General features: G+C 41.9%; 1 protein-coding gene across 1 annotated transcript in view; it reads right to left on the bottom strand.

Moving 5' to 3' along the window:
• LOC117758241 (pleckstrin homology domain-containing family G member 1) overlaps positions 1-2,786 on the bottom strand; it is a 61,131-nt gene extending 58,345 nt beyond the window's left edge. Inside the window, exon 1 of the mRNA XM_034579757.1 lies at positions 2,391-2,786. Within this exon, the coding sequence (XP_034435648.1) occupies positions 2,391-2,475 (85 nt within the window). The 5' untranslated portion in view covers positions 2,476-2,786. The remainder of the gene's footprint in view (positions 1-2,390) is intronic.
• Positions 2,787-13,141: the final 10,355 nt, after the last annotated feature.

The raw sequence follows: 13,141 nt of genomic DNA, 5'->3' as shown, positions 1-13,141 counted from the left end.
GCATGCTCTATGGAACTGCTTGAGGCACAACACAGATAAAAGTGGTGGATTACACTGGACATCGGGACATATAATCATTAAGAAGCATAACTATATACACACACATGCATACGCGCTTAGTTATTTTTCCCTATAAACGGTGTTTATACCGTGTACTCGTGTGCATGCACCACCTGGACCTCAATATAAATAGGGCAGGTTGCGGAGTGATTTAAGATTTTTCTTCAAGGGGGAGAAACGGGATACAGCAGGGGACCAAAGACATCCTGTGGAGCCTTCCGTCTGAAAGTCCTCCAGTAAAAACATCAATCAGGAGACACAGGGAAAGCTGCGTTTGACAGCTGCAGCTCATCGTAAATCTGACCGGTCGTCACTACTACAGGTACATGTACCAAAACACCCAGAGGAGAAAAACAAGAGGAGCCTACAGTAGGTCTACCGAAGACAAATACACACAAGAGCATGTATCACCTCTGAGTTTCTTTCCATACTTGACTTGTCATAAAATATTTCTTGTCTTTAAAGTTAGATCAAACACACTCAGAAGCAATTTCAGCACATTCAAATAGTGATATCAAAATTATAATAGTTACATTTCTGACTTAAAACAAGACAAAAGGTCTATGAAGAGTATTGCAGGTATTTGGTTATAAAGCAAAGTTGGAAAAGTTCATAAAAACTTCATTTTGACCCAATGAAGAGGCTACAGGTGAAAATGTGAGGTATCACCAAAGTTATTACAATTCATCCTAAGGGTGTCATGACTGCATACACTAATAATAGTTGGAGGCATTTTGTTTAAAAAAAAACCAGACAATTTTAACTTCATGTTAGTGTTGGTTAGACAAAACACTTTATCCTCTGGGGAGCATGAATAAAACCGCTGCTTGGTCTGAAGCAAAGTGGAGGGGCTGACCGACAAACGAAAAGAAGTCTTTACAACTTCACGTAATATAAACCAGGGGCAACAAATGTCATTAGAAGACAAGCGGAAGACAGTAAATCACCAGGACCGAACTACCGACAGCACAAGAGAGAAGACAAGAGGGTCTGGTCAGGGTTTAACGTTACAGCATGGCACACGGAGGGGCGAAGGGGCGAAGGTCGTCCAATCTCGGGTTACTTTCTCACGAGACTTGGAAGTGGGAAGAACACCTGCCACCTCGCTCTTAGCGGTCAGGAGGGAAAATGCCATCCCTGTCAATATTATATAATTTAAAAGAATAGTTTTGTTCGATTTCTTGCCTTAACTTAGATTGAGATCTAACTCTCTGCAAGAAAGCTACAAATTTTCTGTAAAATGTCTGGTGGAACATCAGGAGCGGACGTCACGGTGGCCTTAAGAGTCATTGACGCAAAACTTAGCGAGTGCTTTCTGTTGAAGCATTAATCATCACTTATGAAGAAGTGATTCTGTGCAGTTCTGCCCCCTCCTTCCATCTGCTGCTGTTGCATAACAGTCTGTTGTCGACGTGCCCAGAGAACAACATCAATCTTTACCTGCAGAGTTCTTTTGTGAGACGATGCTCCAGTTATGCAAGTTAAATTTCAAAAAGGGTCCGTGTCAAAGTCCATCAAGAGGGTTAAGATAGGAAGGATTATCAGATTTCATGCATTCCCTATAATTGAAGATAAGGTGAAGTAGAATGGTGGAGAATTAAAACATCGAGTTATCTCTCTACAAGCAGAGACAGGTCCATAGTCGCGTGTTTTCTCATCCTGGCGTTTACAGGCTCAAAACTAATTTTCAAGCACGCCATAAGTAGCATTAAAAATGAACATTAATAAGATGAAGACCTACCTAAACATATTTAAAACCTAGTTCCTAATATTTCAATATATTCAAGACTTTTTAAAGACTAAAATTCTGATGTTTACAGTAAGAAACCCTGGATAAAGAACCATTTGAGATCTGACTTATATCTGTATCTCAATTATTTATTAAATGGTAGAGACCAGTTGAATTTTGTGTCCATTCTTTTATATTTGTAGGTGCTCCGATTGGTGCGTGCTTCATAGTCATAGCTATGGCAAACCTTAGAAACCCAGTAATCACATGACCTACTTCTGGTCATTCTCATATATCAGCCAGCAAAGTTACCAGTCTGGATGTTTGTGGCCCCTGGGATGGAGAGAACTAAATGTTTCTGTCCGCCCCTGCAACGCTACACTTTAATACTTCACATCAAATGATGAAGGGTCAATGTCATTGCCTCGTGCTCTTCATTATTTCTCCCTCTGACCTGCAACCTCTTCCACCATCAATCTCTCCACTCTCTTATATCAGCATTCACCTGTGTGTTATCCAGGCTGCGCACCTGCTGCTGCAGGGATCTCACTGAAAACACACGCTCAGGTCGTTGTGCACAAACAAGGGACTGGACACTCACTGGTTTTCTTGGCGGATGTCTTAGCAGAGAGCAAATGAGCGAATCTCCTGGTCCCTGCAGCAGCTGGAGACATGGGGTTCCTCATTTGGAACAGGTTCAAGTTTTCCTTGCGCGCCTCACTGGTCTGTTTGCGCGCTGGCAGCTTCGTGCGCACTCGTTGGCCCGGTGGTAAAACCTCAGGGACTTTACGCACGTTTCTGCAGCGTCACTTCAAAAATACTTCTTATAATCCCAGTTTTCTCCTCAGGGGTTCAGCAGCTTCTCCAAATTCAAGTTTTAGATCGATAAACGTGGCCTGCTACCTTTACTGGTTAAGAAAAAAAATCCAATAAAACTTTATTTGTATTACACTTTTCAGACAGATTGGTGCACCTCAGTGCTTTACAGGTGACTGACGAGCTAGAAATAACAGATCACAATATAAATAGTAAAACAGCTGAAAATGAATGCATAAAGATAAAAAGATAATGAGGGTTGAGTCTTTAATATTTAACATTTAATGTGCATTTGGTGTTAATAAAATTAACAGAGTATGTCAATTATTATGGGGCAGTGAAAAGTCAGACCGTTTTTTGGCATTTATACTTGAACTATATACAAAAACATGATTAAATTACTTATATATCTACAAAAATAATGTGCATTTTCATCCTTTGTCAGCTAAATTAATTTAGGTACAATATTTGTATTATTTTAGTCATTTTGCCATTTATCATTAAAACTAGTGGAAAACAAGCTCAAACTCAAACATTAAGATAAGATAAGATAAAACTTTATTGATCCACACACCGGGGACATTAATTTGTGACAGCAACAGGCAGATCAGAATGAGGCAGACAAGAGAATAAAGAATATAAAAGAAAGTCAATAGAATGAAAATAAAAAGATTTAATAAAAAATGCTGAGTATGTTCCTTCTCGTGTGTGTTACACTTCACGCTCCACACCTCACCGCTCCACAGTGAAGCTCCTCTCCTGCCATGAGAAGATCAGTTCGCTTGAGGTGCTCAACATAACCTGTGTGGAATTTAGAAAAGTCCCTGCAGGCCCCTCGTCAGATTTACAGACGGTAGCTGACATGGTGTCAGTTTGTGTCAGGTCTCAGGTTTGACCTCTTAGAAAACATTCTGTGCAAAGCAGCTATTCTCTGGGAATTATATTACTTCACATGAGGCTTCAAAAATACTGGAGACCTATAGGGACCAACAGAATGCAGATCACATTCACAGATGAGATCGTTTTGTTGACGTACGGTAACTTGTTTTTGGGAAAGAATGTTTTTGCTGTTTTCTGTAGTTTCATCATTGACAGATCTAAATTTACATTTCGATGGAAACTAAAAAGTTACATCATCATGGGTTCTGGGAACTTGTGATTCACTTTTGAAAATTGTGATGATGAATGACAATAAATCATGGGAGCTATAATAAAAAACGGATTAGTTGCAGATCTTTTCATATATATGGAAAACAGATTCACTTGGATGCTTTCCTTAGGAGAATAAAATGAAGTGTCAAACATGTCATGTTAAAATCTGCCCCCTTTCAGAGATAATCCTGCTAGAAATGTCATTCAGTGCCTCAGACAACACCTGACATTTACAAGTAGCTGGTTCCAAACTGAATGTGGAGGAAACCGAAAACCAAACTCTGTCTTTTCCTCTTTGTTTATAGCTTATCATTAAGGCACAAACACACAATGTATGGGCAGGACGTGTGGAAGGAAACTGGGTCATATGAGAAGCCCACAGGGACGGAGCAGTCTTATATTCCTCATGTCCCTGTCCCACCTTCTTATATATCCCCTTGACTTCCATGCTTAGAAATATGGTTTGCAGTTTAAAGTGTCATCGTAATCTCATTCTTGAGTCACGCTGAAACAAAGGGGACGTTAGTCAACAACTAAAAACAAAACTTGTCACTGTGATTTATAGGTTTCATGCTTTTTAATGACTAATACCTTTGGCGCTGGTGGGGTCGTGGCCTAAATGATTGTCCCACAGGGGCTTGGCCTTGGAGCCATTGAATACAATATCGTCTTTCTCACAACCGGATGAAGTCTCTGTCGCCTGAAACCGCTGAGATCCTGAAATCCTGAGGATTTCCCCCTCAGGTGGCAGCTGAACAGACCACGTCAAAGCCACTCATTAACATATTCTGTCCTCTCAGTATGTCAGCGTCTAGTCTTCCACTTAAAGAAATTATAGTTGGCTAATAACAGTTTTGCTCCATACGGGTGTGGACATGCCCGGCCATTCTCAGTCCCATAGTCCAAATAGTTTTGAGTTCAAGTAAAGTTGTGGTCATGAATTTTCAGGGCAGCCTGAAAAAACACTATACTAGTAGTTATTTATTATATTGATTTTGATTTTCCTCTTTTTTAGCATCTTGTAGTTCACAGCCTATTCAGGTTTTCCAAAAATGAGAAAATGACGAACGCAGTTTGATTTGTTTGTCGCAATGTCCAAATGTCCTGTTGTTTTTATGTGACACTCAACAACACAAGAAGATTATGTGCTGTTCAAAACAAGCATATATCTGAGAGGACCCGGCCTGTGAGACACACAAAATGACTTCCTGCCCTTCAGATAAAGATTTCCTGCATTTAACGATGTTTGTGCACGTCTAATGTGCGCACATGAGTCGTCAGGTTATTTTTGCTTCAACATCATTTCCAGACATTTGTACCCACTGTCTTTTAGAGGATGTTATTTACAGCACTCACTTAAATAATACTGTTTCCATCCTGCAACCGGAAGTCGATTTCAGCTGAAAAGTCTGTTGCTAGTAGCAACTGCTAGTGGCACGGTTCAGTAACGTAATTTTAACGCCATTTTGGTAAATGGTCTGTATTTATATAGCACTTTTCTAGTCTTGATACAGTACAGTTTATTTCCATTCACCCATTCACATACATATTCATACAGTGCATCTATGGGCAGCACTTTTTCTATGAGGGGCAAGAAGACTGGGATCGAACCGCCAACCTTCTGGTTAGAGGATACTGGCAAATATGTGACAAAGCAAATTTTTTAATTAATGTTCACATGTCCTTGTTCGACCATTGTCTAAAGGTTTTGTGATTTTCTGTGATCAACTGCTAACCCAGCTAGCATAGCATAACGCTAGCTGTCTGAAGCTATTGCAATATATTTTCTGTTGAGCTAATTTGCTCTTTGCAACAGGCCTAACTTTGGTGTAACTATAGTTTAAATTATAAACTGTACAAAAAGGGCTGACGTAGCAGGTTAGCACGGGAAGAAATAGCTGCTTTATGCACCGAAAGAGAAAAAACTAATCAAAGAGGCTTTATTGAAGACAAAGACGTGGAAAGACAACGTGATATGTTTTCTGCTGCTCGTTTTACTCGATGCGCGTTGTGTGGTTTCGGAGTCTCGATGACTTTATTAGTGTGTGACTCAGCGGATTAACCCGGTTTGCGGCGACGTGAGAGAAAGCTTATCTCTGGAGGAAACCTGGCAGAGACCTCCGATGGATTGAGTCACGCCAGGAGATAAAAGATGTCGGATGAGATGCACAAAATAGGTTCAGTGATGTCCCCCCCCCCGCAAACAAAGGCCATAACTGAGAGGGCAGCCATAATAAAAACCATCATAAAGTGACTGTGAGTGCTACTGTAGGCCTAGATATGAAAACTCGTTATTACACCTCCCTGATACAACAACACAACACTTCGCTGAGCTCACGACCTCCTGTCTTTAACCTCAGTATCAACGTGAATCAGCACTTGCTTGCAGACGCTCTCGACATCAATCTGGCACAGCTTGGCATCACTTTTTACAATTTCCCAGACAGTTTTTCTCCCCCCCCACCCAGGGCTGAGCTGTATACACTGTAGATGTCTGTTTTCGCTCTCATACATGTACACCTACACACACACACACACACACACACACACACAAGAAAGCTTATCTCCACCATCGGCTGTGAAATACCGGGAGCTCCGGTCTGCTGCTCTGAGTTCAGAGTGACGGCTGTGAGAGAAAGAGAGAGAGAGAGAGAGTCTTTGTGATATTAGACCCTGAGACAGAGAGGGCTGTCGAGGGTTCGCCAGGATTAATGGACATTAGCACATGAAGTCATGAAGGAAACAGGAAACGCCACAGGAAATGCCTAAGAGGGTGTGTAATGCCATCTCTGGTCACTGCCCATGTGGCATCCGCATTATGTATGCTGATGTGTTGGGAAAATACAGGGGGCCTTTGTATGTTTAGCACACGAGAGAGATGCTGAATATGAGAAGTCGGAGATATTTTAGAAAAAAGTATTTGCATCGTCGGTGTTGCGAGACGGAGAGATGTGCAAGCAGCTGCCACACAATCCAACATTTTGGGATTAAAATAGTTTTGATTCACATGTTTTAAAAACTGGATACACTTTTTTTATACATTTATTTCCGAGCACTTAAAACTTTACTAGCTGGAAATATATTCTAAAACAGAAGCGTTTCCTCAAATACTAAATCATATGTCATATGTCAAATCATATGTATATATTATGTACATTGTTTTATATTACTATTCTTTATATTTTGTATAGTTTGAATCTTGTTTTTCACATCTCGCTTAGTGGGTAAGGATCAATAAAGTAGATATCTATCTATCTATCTATCTATCTATCTATCTATCTATCTATCTATCTATCTATCTATCTATCTATCTATCTATCTATCTATCTATCTGCATGCATTTTTATTTATACAATATATAGGCTACAAACTATGAAAAGTGAGTGTGATACCTCCCAGGTGTCTGAACCAGTCTTTACCTCCATGTGTATCTGCAAAGCTCAGCAATCGGTTGTCTAATCAGCACAGGAAGAAACTCCTGTGGGTCTGTCATCACTGTCACTGGGCTCCAACCAGTTCTGGGGAAGCGCTCAGTCGGCACTTTGTTATTCTGCTGAGTTCACTGATTAAGAACCAAACCTTTTTATTTGGCTCAGTGGCTGTGAAAGGCTCAGACGCATGAAGCTGGACGCACAAGCAGGTGGTTGACAGGTGCCAACAAATACTCTCACGCTAAAGTGTCTGTTCCTGTTATCAGGAAGTTGATCAGATAACATACGTGACATGTTTTGCAAATCCACCTTTGTATGTATGATTTGTCCGTGACACTATTTTCCATTGCTTATCAAATCACATACAGTTACCATGTTACCCACATGTACCTCCAGCAGTGGGTTGAACGATATATTTTCGATTGCTGTAAAACAAATGTGACTTGTGCTTAAAGTCCATCTGCATTTGACCTTCAATAGACAAATAATTATAATTAATAGTCAGTTCACAGCAGAAAATACATCATCGCCTGGTGTCTCTCCTCATCCTCTATTTTTAAGCTTATTTTCTTCACTACCTGGTGTCGAGTTGCCCCGAGATGATGATATCATCTGGGTAGAGTAACTGTGGTAAAAGGATGATCCTGGGAACGTGTCCCAACACATTTTCTTTTGCTTGACTCACCACTTCTCACCACAGACGTAGCATTTTTACCTCCAACATCTCACATCCAAACAGACTTATATGGACAAATCCCAGCTATAGAACATGCACTATAAATGTCATCAGCACAAAATCATGTTTTAACATTTCAATAAGTGACAAGCTGATAATGATGTGAAGTTATGTAAGTTGTTAAATAGGGGACAGGGTCTCCACTGGTCTCCAAACACAACCCTGCCCTTTCTTCTTTGTGAGATCGCTCCACAGCAGCAGCCCACACCCTGACCTCTGATTTCACATTATAGCTCCCTGATGGAGGTTTCAAACCAGGTGTCATTTCAGCATCTCTTGTGACTGATACCTTTACTTCTATACTTTTTGTGTTGCCACCCCTATGACCTCAGTCTCCCAGAAACCTGATCCACCTACAGATCTGAACTTTAAACTCATCCCTCGTAATCTTCCTTCATCTCTCTCTGTCTCTCCCGTCCTCTGTTGTACGATGGTTGTGTTACATATCATATTTGAGTCAGAGGGGAGCACTTAGATCCAACCACCCGACCTCGACACTCACTCTGTCAGGATCCTCTCAGGTGGCAGGTGGGGGGGGTCGTTGGAAATGAGAGTCTGTTTTCCTCAATAACCTTGAGAGAGGAGGGGAAGTCTAGGTCTCTTCGTTTCCTCTCTTCTATACATTTTGTCATTATGTTTATAAAGAGCACTTTGAATTGCTGTTGTGTCTGAAATGTGCTATATAAATAAACTTTCCCGGCCTTGGTCCTCAAACCTCAAGGGCCTCTGCACTTTTTCAAAAGGCAGTAAAACTATACTTTAGCAGTATTGCAGTATGCAATCTTACGAGTGTCAAGTGAGAGTCTGTGTAGAAGAAAATGCCAGAAAATAAATTAAGTTGGGAGCAGTCTCAGGGGTAAACAGTGCTGCAGCCAAATCCAATACAATTGAAGTAACTGGTGACTACTTCTTCAAACGTAAAAAAACAACTGAAAAAAACATTAAAAATTCCTCCATACTGCTCCTGTGGTGTCTGACATAACACTCCGACCAACCAGACTATTGTTTCACAGGAAACCTCTGTGTATGTTCCAAGACGCTGGGAAGACATACTGTATATGTTGACTGTCAGTAAACTACGATTGTGGCCGATTGTAAAATGTCCGCCTCCTCCAGTGTATTACCAAACTGACCAGAAATCATTTGCACCAGACTGGACCAACCACACGGCCCCTGAGGTAAAAGCTCTTGCTGGAATATTCTAAAAAGAGCCAGAGTGTCACCTGTAGGCGGCTCCATCTCCCTCCCCTGCTTTATAGATAGCAAACACGTGAAACTAGGCTGGCGCTCTGCTAAAGTTAGCCGCGCAATTAGTTCACACACTAATTAGCTGTGAGAGGAGCAGAGGCGCGTCAGATTTCCCCGGTGTCCAAAACCCGTTTCCCAGCCTGGATAAGAGTAAATGAGGTCCTGGTAACTGCAGCAGGAAATATCCAAAAATATAATAAAGAAAGAAGAACATGGCAGCTCCAGAAAAAATGTCATTCTTCCACAAGGTATGACAAGGAGAAATATTTCTAATTGTTTAATCAGTGGTATCTCGAACAGCTTTCCTCATTTTACAGAGAAGTGGTTCCCCTCCTGTGCATTGGGACCCCCACAAGGAGTCACAAGATGAATCTGAAGGGTTGCGATATGATCGACAGGTCAGAAAAGTAGAAATGATGTTTATTTCCCTCAAAACTTCCTTCAACTTTCCTTTTTGTTTCTTGCAATTATAGTCATAACATTAATTTGGGGAAATAAAACCTGTAAATGGTTGATTTCGAATTTTCTCAGGTTGCAACATCAATGTAAAAGACATCCACTGTAATCCTTGGATTCAGATGAGCTTGCATTTTAATTTGACTTTAAAGTCGTTGATATCGTCCTTGTTGCTCAACTCGGCTTGGACAAAATGTGGTTTCACTTCAGGGCCGGCGGTTCCCACATTCCCGCTCGTGTTTGTTATTACTGCAAGTCAAGCATGGCGCTTCATTGGAAAGGAAAAATAACGTCTGATGAGTGTTCAGTGTGTGTGTGTGTGTGTGTGTGTGTGTGTGTGTGTGTGTGTGTGTGTGTGTGTGTGTGTGTGTGTGTGAGAGTACCGAGGTGAAACTGCAAGCCCAAGAATGTGGAGGGGTTATGACACAATTAAAGCTCTGTTAAGGGAGTGCAGCGTTGGCAGGCATCTGACATCAGGTGCAACGGACACCCAACAATAAGGCATTCTGAGCCGGTGAACAGATCAATGTCATGTGTACCGCTTATCGTGCACGGGGCCAAATGCTTCACTTGACGGGCACTATGGACACATTAGACATTCATAATGGGCACGAGTCATAAAGGTCAGCTTGATGAATTCCCCCTTTAATTAGCTCGAAATCGGTCTGCTTATCCTCCAGGGGCTTCGATCTGGATCACTACTGTTTCTGTCCTGATCCGCTGATCGGATCATCAGGTGAGAGACGGTTTTATGGGCTGTAATGATGTTAAAGCATCCAACCACTACAACAGATACCGTACCAGTGAGATCAGCTTTTTGCTTTCTCTCAACATTTGCCAAAAGGATCATAAATCACACTTTTTTCCACAACCCGGGCCCGTTGTTCCAGACAAATCCGGAGGCAAACATTTAAACTTCCCATCTGACTCAGACAACTATAGTTTCATACGCCTCGAGTTTCTGACCAATGCACAGCGCCGGCTTCACATTGTTGTTTCTCTGACAGTGGAGAAGAAATTCTCTGGCACCAAATGAAAGCGGAGGGGAGGTCTCGTTGGAACATTAGCTATTCATGCACTTGTACTCCCCTGGAGGGACGGGATCAGGAATCCCACCCGTTTACCAGAAAAAGGCAACGTCTGAAGGAAACCTATCCAAGATCTGTGGGATCGGGGTGGAGCCCTTTTTTTTCTTTCACTCGTTTTTTTTTCAAAGTAAATCTTTCTTTTCTACAGTGGCATTATCTCAAAAAGTCTCTCTCTCTCTCCTTTTAAGGGATTTAACTGCCACTCATATCCAGAGTGAGTGACATTTGAAAGAAACTGTCGATGGGAGTTTGAATAGAAATACCTCTCAAATCTCCGAGGTAAAAGTGGCCCCACACAGAAGGACAACTTGTTTTTCCTTTTTCACCCACAAAACATTTCTCAAGCATCATATTCATCATTTTGTAGATAAGTAGATAATATGAGCAACGATTAGACCTTGAGCCAAGACATGATACAGTCTGTAAAGACCTGTTAATACCCACAGCACAATGTGTTCCTCATTAGGAAGATACAGTGGAGATCATTGGAGGTGTACAGGTTCATTATTTGAATCAAAAAGCTGGAGGATTTATTCTGGACTGATTCTAAAGCCCTTTGAATAAAAGTTGCTTGACTTACTTGGTTGTTTTTTGATGCCCGATGTTTGCTTGAACCTACAACACTTACATTTTTAGCTCCACACTGTAAACACATCACTGACACAGGCTACAGTGAACACATTTACATAGCCGCATATATTGCTAATTGTGTATATCGGCTGTTTGGTGCTGGGCATAAAGTTTGTTTTTGTTTAAAACAAGCAACTACTACAACAACAGTGGTGATGATGACAGTGAATCATCGGCCGTGAAAGCAAAACTTGGAAATACAAGTTGGGTCATGATTTTCTGTGAGTTCACCCCCACAAGTGAGTCTTTCCTTACACAGTAATTTGATCCAAATTTGATATTAAAAAAAGGAATAGTGCAACTTTATTGTAAAGCATGGTGGATTTCAATGTCTTGTCTTGTAATACTTTGTTTGTCTGAGTCAGACATGATATACGATATATTCCCCATGTGATAGTTAGTCATATTCATAAATCACACTCTGTCTCAAGGGGACTCGTGTCGTCCATGTCTGGATTTCTTAAATATCCAACATTACTGCTTCAACCACTTCACATATTCATAAATCCACACTTTGTTATCCAACTCCCAATCCCCAGCCAAACTATCCACATTAAATACCACTTGTCAATTCCCATGATCCCACTCGTGATCGCCCCAGCACAGTGGCTCTGTCTCTAAACACATGTCATTAGAGCATCGAAAACAATGTCCCAGCAGACGGAGAGCCGTAAATCACGCACCCATGCACACCCAGGAGAGTCCATAAATAGTGTAACACTTCTGAGGGTGAGGACGCCGCGGCAAGCCCCTGGTCCCCCAAGGGTCCCGGGGGCCGGGGCAGTGTGCGGGGGCCACTGGCTCGTTACTCTCTCATTCCTTCTGTGACACTGAGCATTTTTCATCCTCTCATTGGCTTGTGAGTAAATCACAGAGGGGAAACGCTGCCGTGAACTTCTCCTCCTGCCACGACCGGTGATGATGGTGGGTGTGTGTGAAAGCACTTTGCAGAGACAAACCAGATGTTTGGGTGGAGACTGTGTGTGTGTGTGTGAGAGAAAAAAGGAGGAAAAGAGATAAGGACAGGAAGAAGGTGGTTGGGACAAAGGATGGAACAAGAGAGTGTTATGACGGAGAAATCTGAACTGATGTTATCCCAGATTCTTTGATTTGACGATGCTTCACCTAAAACAATCTTTAGGGTTAGTTACAGTTGTATTAAGCGCAGACTAATTTCATACATCAGCTACAGCCAGCATGAGCCACATACAGGTTACCAGACCATGTGAATTGATACATTTAATCCCCTCACTATTGTAGAAGGGGGTTCAAGCACGGTCATATAGTCTGAAGGGGTCAGGCGGTTGTGGCAAGTGTGTTTCTGTTAAACCCCCCATGAGTGAATCTATTTTCTGAGGCACCTCTGACACTCATCTGGACCACAACAATGTCTCCATTCTCCTCTCGGCCTCACGCTTGGCTGGACCCTCTGAATACGGCCCAGGGTGAAATAATCCATAGCCTCTGAACCCCCACCACGCACTCGCATGCCTGGAAACACACACATGAATACACATGTTGGCACGTAAATGGTCACACGTGTTGAGTCTCAGTGAAATGTACACACGGCCGCTTTTGGAATTTGTTAGCACTCGTCTGCAGCCAAGAGACGAAGCAAATGAAGAAACGTGATGACGTCACGTTCACACAGAGAAGCACATTGAAACGCACACATGCAAGAGGGGAAGGACCGACAATACACACACAATGCACAGGGACAGTAAAGCTCCAACATCTTCCAGAAGACAGGGAGAGAAACTCTGAAAACTTAAAATAACAAGGCTGCCCCCATGTG

The sequence above is a fragment of the Hippoglossus hippoglossus genome, chromosome 24, assembly GCF_009819705.1.
Source record: "Hippoglossus hippoglossus isolate fHipHip1 chromosome 24, fHipHip1.pri, whole genome shotgun sequence".
Lineage (NCBI taxonomy): Eukaryota > Metazoa > Chordata > Actinopteri > Pleuronectiformes > Pleuronectidae > Hippoglossus > Hippoglossus hippoglossus.
The sequence above is the reverse complement of the archived record's forward strand: the minus strand, read 5'-3'. Positions and strand labels throughout refer to the sequence as shown.